A 7202-nucleotide genomic window follows, 5' to 3' on the forward strand; every position below is an offset into this window, starting at 1 on the left:
CATTAGCAATGTCATTCTCTCTCTTCAATCTGTGTAAGGTAAAATCCTTTCTTGGCTCTTCTAGCTTCTGGCATTTGCTGGCAATCCTTGGCATGCCTTGGCTTGTAGATGGATCACTTCAATCTCCGCCTTTGTCTTCTCTCTGTATGTCTGTCTTCTCTCTTTTTTTTAAGGACACTGGTAACATTGGATTAGGGCCAGCTTAATGATTTCATTTTAACTTTATTATATCTGCAAAGTCCCTATTTTCAAATGAGGTCACATTCACGGGTTCTGGCTATTAGGACTTCAACATATCTTTTTAGAGAAACCATTCAACCCATAACACTGTTTTAAATAAGTTTTTAAAAGTAGGGCCCAAAACAACCAATAAGATAAGTTAGCTGTGTTCTTTAGCTGGGGTGTCTAGATAGAAAGACTAGTAGTTAACTCTCAAAACTTGGTATGCAAAGAATCACCTGAAAAACTTTTGCTTATAATGCATATTCCTGAGCCTTGATCCAAAATATTAGAATTCAGTAGGCCTGGGAAAGGGCCTAAGAACCTGTATTTTAAATTATGTAAGGGATACATGTATCATACCCTTGAGAGAAACTGGACTTGAAAGAACAAGCAAGGCCAAAAAATAAGTGGTTTGAGGAGAAGGAGCTGCCAATAGCAGACGCTGAAATCTGTTTTTGTAATGAGCTACTCAGGTGAACCATTGCCTTAGGGGCATGGTATTTCTAGGGAACTGAAGGATACCTACAATGATTGTTTTTTCCATTTGTTAGTGAATAAAAAATCAAAGTCGATATACTTTTAAGTGTTGCAAAAATGTCTTCTAGACCATCGCTCCAAAGATAGTAGAAAGAGTCACAGGTCTCTTTGCTTTGTTTCTTGTGAACCTGGAGTTTCTGCAGGGGTGGTAGGGACAGTAGGTAAGTAGATGAAGAACTATGCAGTTTACAGAATCATACAGCTTACAGAAAGTTGGCTAGTTATTATAAACTTGAAGCTGAAGTACTCCCAGGCTGGGGGGCAAAATTCAAGATCATAGGAAGAGTAATGTGATTGTTGGAGCTATTTATTTTTTGTTGTTGTTGGAGATATTATTTAACACTCCTTGAGTATGTCAACAAGCGACAACTAGACTACACTGTCAGCTCTTTGCTACTATTGTACATAGAAGTTTGACAAGTGATGGTGGCTTATATTGTTTATTTTAGTCATCCATATTAAAAATTTATGGTTAGAATGGCAAGCTATATGATTTTTAAAGACTTTAATAGTAATTAGTTTACCCTATTTACACACTGGAATGTTTTTGCCAATAAAGATAAGGTTCTATCTTTATTGCTCCCAACAGACATATACTCTCAATTCCTTGTGATCTACAAATACTGGGGAAAAAAGGTGTGTTCTGACACCCATAAACCTAAATGAGAGAACTAGAACACAAAAATAAAAAGGGGGGAAGCCTGCATTCCTTAAAATTCCATAATTTGTTAAATTGACCCATGGCACTGGGACCTGGAGTTTGAAAATGAATCCTTAGATTGAAGTTTTCTTTAGTTCATTGCTAGGCTTTCCTGGTTAAACTAAAGAAGTGGTTCTCAGTCATGACTATACTGTAGAGTCACTTGGGGAACTTTTTTGGACCCCAACCCAGACCAATAAAATCTGACTCTCTAGAGCAGTGATGGGCAACCTTTTGAGCTTGGTGTGTCAAACTTCGCCAAAAAACTGAGCAAAACTCGGGTAGTGTGTCACTTTGAGGAAAAAATATTATTTCGCAAATGTTTCATCCTCAGGAGCAGCAAATGTTTCATCCGCGGCATGCGGCCGCCTCAGCACTGACACGCGTGTCATAGGTTCGCCATCACTGGTCTAGAGTGTGTCCAGGCCCCTATTGTGGAGATTATGATTTGGAACATCTTTGTTGGAGTCCAGGGTCTATATTTTAATAAGTACCTCAGATAAATCTTATGATCACTTAGTTTGGAAAACACAGTTTTAATCTAACTTAGTTATTAGCTGCTGTTCAGTAATATGATTTTTTCTTTAACCTTTTAATAGTTATTTACCACATAGAAAAAACATTCAGCCTGGCCGGCGTGGCTCAGTGGTTGAGCGTCGATCTATGAACCAGAAGGTCACGGTTTGATTCCCGGTCAGGGCATATGCCCAGGTTGTGGATTTGATCTCCAGTGTGGGGCATGCAGGTGGCAGCCAATCAATTATTCTCTCGCATCGTTGATGTTTCTATCTCTCTAGCCCTCTCCCTTCCTCTCTGAAATCAATAAAAATATATTTTAAAAAAACATTCAAAATGATAAAAACTCAAGATATTATTTTAAAACTAATTTGCCCATAGCAAATCATTTTGCAATATATCAGTTAATTTTTACTTTTAAAAAAGTGATATCTGTTTTTCTTAGATACCTGAATCTTTTATTTTTGTTTATTATTTTCAGGAAAATAATTCTGTTGAAGAATCTTAAGAGTCAAATCTTCTGAGCCTAAGCCTACTGCTGTCAGCACCTCTGAGACTTCTCCATCTAAGCGTTACCAGGCCTGACAACACTTTTCCTCCAGCTTACAGTGAGGGATGCCAACAAAACTGTAGAAAACATATCCTCTAGACTTACAGTCCTCAAGCTGTGGCAACTGGGCAGGAACTTTATAAGCTCCATCCTTAGGTGAGATTCAGAAAGACAAGAAGGGTGAAAACTCAAATATGCTAAGCATGAAATATATAAAAACCTTTAAAAAGTCTCCTCATAGAAGAACCCAATTAAATGCACATAATTAGTGCAGGTATTTAGATGAGTTGAAGATAAAACAGAGCCCTTTCTCCTTCTACCCGAACAGAGCATACGTTTGATTTAATATTCTGAGAGATTCTTATCTCCATGCCAGTATTATAAAGTAATTTCACAATTTTTATTTTAATTAAAGAGTAGGACTGTGAAAATGAAATATTTATTTATATATATTTTAAATGATTAAGAAGTTCCAATAAAACCTATTTGAGAGGGGCGTGCTATGCTGCAGGACAGGGTGTGCCAATTGCCAAATTATAATGTCACAATTTTCTTGTTTGTGCACTACTGACTTGGCTCTGGTCATGATTGCTTTGTAGGAGACTGTTAGAAAACCTGCAGTATATTCAGAGGCAGTCTAAGTGACTGTGGAATGCCTCAAGGGCAACAGAAATCAAATAGAAACAAGTATCTACTCAAGTCTTGAGTGATGATGGAGGCGCATTTCAAGTACCACGGAACTCTCGCTGGGTGGACCCATTTCCCCACCCCAGCAACAGAGGTTAACACCACTTTAGATAAGTATTCCAACCTGTACATATATGTGGGCTTATTCCTGAGCCTCCTGGCCATTCTCCTCCTGCTGCTCTTCATAATGCTCCTTCGGCTCAAACATGTCATCTCACCCATCAACTCCGAGAGCACAGAAAGTGTTCCTGAATTCACAGATATAGAGATGCAGAGTCAAATCCCCTCTTATTGAAGCCAGGATGAAGAGTTTTAGTGGATCTCAGAAAACCCCTGTATGTTGATGTTAAGGAAGCTTACTTTGTTGCATGTAGCTTCCCATGTAAGGAATCCACAAGGTCTTCATTTAACAAAAAGTTGTGTTTTCTTTGTTATTCTTTATCTTGACTCTGTTTGTGGGATAACTAAGGTTTAATACTTGTTTTTTGCCAGGAATATAAAAAACGGCAGCTGGTGGGAGGGCAGGTTTCTATAGTAACCAAAGACAGCCAGGGCCTTGAGCAAACCTCAGACCACAGAAATTCATATGCAGCTGTTGTAAAAACACAGGATTCCTGGAAGCTCCAAGAACAAGGAAAATTTGCCTTCAAAAGGGTTGATTGTTCAAAGAAGGTAGCCCAAGAAAAGGAGAAATTTTAATTTAGCACTTGGACCCTAAAGAATCACTTCTGCTGGCATGAAGCTAAATCATGTCAGAAGTTCATGGAGGGGACTGTGAGCCCTTCCCCAAAGGAACAGTGATTTTTGTCATTTAAGGCCATTGGGTTTGAACCAAATGAAAGCAAATATTTATTTAAAGAAACTGTTTCCGTTTAAAGAACAAGTTTTCAGAAAGAAGTTTTCAGTCAATAAACTCATCTAAAGAGGGAAATGTGCATTTTATATCTGTGTTATTACAATTACTGGACTTTTTAAAAACTCAGATCATGACAGATATATTACAAAAATCTGGAACAATGAGCTTCCCCCAAACCAAGGGAAAACTAAGTCAAAATGTGTTTGTGACAATTATGTATGCGGTTTCATTGCCCTTTTCTCCCTCCCTATCATGCTCCAGGATTAAGTTGCACAAATATGAGCTTTGTTTAAAGGTGGCCTTAGTAAAGAAGATTCAACTATACTTTGAAGCATAAATGAAATAATATTGGTATTCTGTCGTTAAATGATTGTCGCTTTGGACAAAACATTCAAGCCTCTGGGTTCCAGCTTTTTCTTTCTGAAAAATGATCCGAGAGCTATTTAGTCATCACTAGACTCCTTTTAGATTTGAATGTAAGAAAAACAAAGAGAGACAAAGGAGGAAAGGACTAAACAACACCCTCCAAAATCTTTACTGAGATCAATGTCTTCAAATACACATTTGTCTTTCCTGGAAAATGCTTCTTCTCAATCCCTGCCAAAAGATTAAGTGTTTCACTTATTGCCTATAAGAGAAATATCTTTTGAAAAATTCCATTCTCATAGGTAGCCCTAGTATGCCAGTAGTAGAAACAGACTGATTTTTAAAAATTAATATTCCAAAGGGGAACCAGAGGAGATGAGTACTGTTTACAAATTAGAAATTAGAAGGTTGGTCATATTTTTGACACCAAAGAATTAAAACACCTATGTTAAATTTTGCCTGTTTAAAAAAAATCAGCTCTCTTTGCACCTAAAAGGTGGTCATCAAATTTCACAATATGCTCCCACAGGAATCACAGTGGTGGTAAGAGAGAAATGGAAAGGAGATTAGGTTAATGCCACCTGCTCTGGACATACAGCTCTTGTCTGTTATCAATTTAGATTGGCCCATTTACTCTGCTCTAAATCTAGCTTGGTGGTGAAATTCCCAAGTGCTTTCTACTTTTATACACAGTCATTTGCCAATACTCCTCTCTCCAAGGGGCTGAAAGTGTAAAATCCCCACATGCAGAGCTAAACTTAGCAGCAAGACTGACTCTAGCACACCTGTTACAAGAGCACACTGTTAAGAGATGGCAACTGCATTCTGCACCATTCAGAATAAATCAGCAGGTAGGCTAAGACAGATAGGGCATACACTTCCCTTTTAGCATTATATTTTCCCAAATGAATAGTGACTCATATTATTACATTTGGTGATTTAAGTTGTGTCTTTATTCAACACCCAGACTGCATATACCCTTTAAGATTTTATTTGTTGGCAGCCATACATGGACTTCATCAAAGGCTGGCAATATACCTCAGAACTTCTTAAGGACACATATCTCCCCTCTCCCTTTTGTGGTCACAGTATTTGAATGCACTTTACAGTTAAGAAGTCAGTGGCTGGATAAATGAAGAAAGTAATTACACTTCCAACAGCAATGAATAGCAAGAGGCCCAATGCCTTGTTGCTGAACCTAATGAACAGACTGCAAATTTATTCCCTGCTCACCTACTTCCCCAACCAAAATTTTAGGAGTTTAAAACTGCTCCATAATGACTTAGATGAATTTATGATTAAGTTACTCACCTGGAAAACAAACACCCTCTTTCATCACAACTACCCCCACGGGATCTAGATCTTCATTGAGCATTAACCAAAGCACACAGCACAGCTTGCACATTGCACTAAAATAGTAGCATAACCACTCACAGTTTCCAGTGATAACATAAATGGAGATGTATTTAAGCAGATGTGTCATTATGGTGACTCGTGTGTTATTTAATCTTTAGGAAAATAAATTCAATGTTTTAATCATAATAAACTGTAAAGAAAATAATTTGTATATTTATGTCCCCCAATGTATTAATTAACATATATTACTGCTCAAAAAGGCAACTAGAACAATAGGTATAATTTGAATTTACCCATCTATCCAAAATGCTGACTTGCCAAATCCCTCCCCAACCCCCACTCTTCCAAAAATTTCACATTAGATTAAATGTATACAAACAGATAAGATATTTATTTATAGATGTACCCTGTTTTAAGGTGAAAAAAATGATTCTTTTTATTATGCTGAACCATATGCCATTTCTCTTGGTCAAAAGTGCTCAAATATTGGCAATTTCATATAATTCAACCTAATAAAAAGACACATTATATGAATTTTTTAGTAGTAAATTCTTTTATCTTTAAAAATAATTAAATGTCTAAAAATATCCTTTGCACACATTTCAGAATCATGGGTTGTATAAACAAGGTATATTATAAAGGCTTATATATTAGGTATGATATATTAGGCAAGAAATATTAAGGTTAATCAAGATGGGTTTAACCAGCCTAACTTTTCCATTCATGCCAAATCTTAAGCTTTGGACTCATAACTGAGTTTGCTTGCTGCAGACCATACTGTACTTCCTAAATAGGTAAAAGGGTCCATTTAATGCAATTAAGTGGTTATATTTAATAACACATTTTATTCAGCTGCATTTGTACAAAAGGAACTTTTTAACAAAATAAAAAATTGTGTGGAAGAAATTGGATTTCTTTTGTTTGAAATCATTAATAATTGAAATAGATTCATATTGTATAAAACATAAATATAATATTTGAATTGGCATGGCATTTTTCATCCCTGGAAAATAAATTCTCTTTGGTTTGCTGATAACAAATATCTATTGTCTGAGGAATGTAAAAAGCATTGGTCTTGCCGAAACCGGTTTGGCTCAGTGGATAGAGCGTCGGCCTGTGGACTGAAAGGTCCCAGGTTCGATTCCGGTCAAGGGCATGTACCTTGGTTGCGGGCACATCCCCAGTAGGGGTTGTGTAAGAGGCAGCTGATCGATGTTTCTCTCTCATCGATGTTTCTAATTCTCTATCCCTCTCTCTTCCTCTCTGTAAAAAATCAATAAAACATATTTTTAAAAAAAGCATTGGTCTTATAAATCATAACTGCAAATTTGTGGGATTTATAATTTTGAAGTGTCACTGTTTCTTTTATTCCCCAACCTCTCACCTTTTATTTTGTCCCCACTTGCAGACTT

The 7202-nt window shown here is 36.8% G+C and overlaps 1 protein-coding gene across 1 annotated transcript; it reads left to right on the forward strand.

Annotated features, from left to right (window-relative positions):
- Positions 1-3234: 3234 nt before the first annotated feature.
- Positions 3235-3507, forward strand: SERTM2 (serine rich and transmembrane domain containing 2). Its single transcript, XM_054717050.1, has one exon. The coding sequence runs from the start codon at positions 3235-3237 to the stop codon at positions 3505-3507; it is 273 nt and encodes a 90-aa protein (XP_054573025.1).
- Positions 3508-7202: the final 3695 nt, after the last annotated feature.

The sequence above is a fragment of the Eptesicus fuscus genome, chromosome 1 (genome assembly GCF_027574615.1).
Source record: "Eptesicus fuscus isolate TK198812 chromosome 1, DD_ASM_mEF_20220401, whole genome shotgun sequence".
Taxonomy (NCBI): domain Eukaryota; kingdom Metazoa; phylum Chordata; class Mammalia; order Chiroptera; family Vespertilionidae; genus Eptesicus; species Eptesicus fuscus.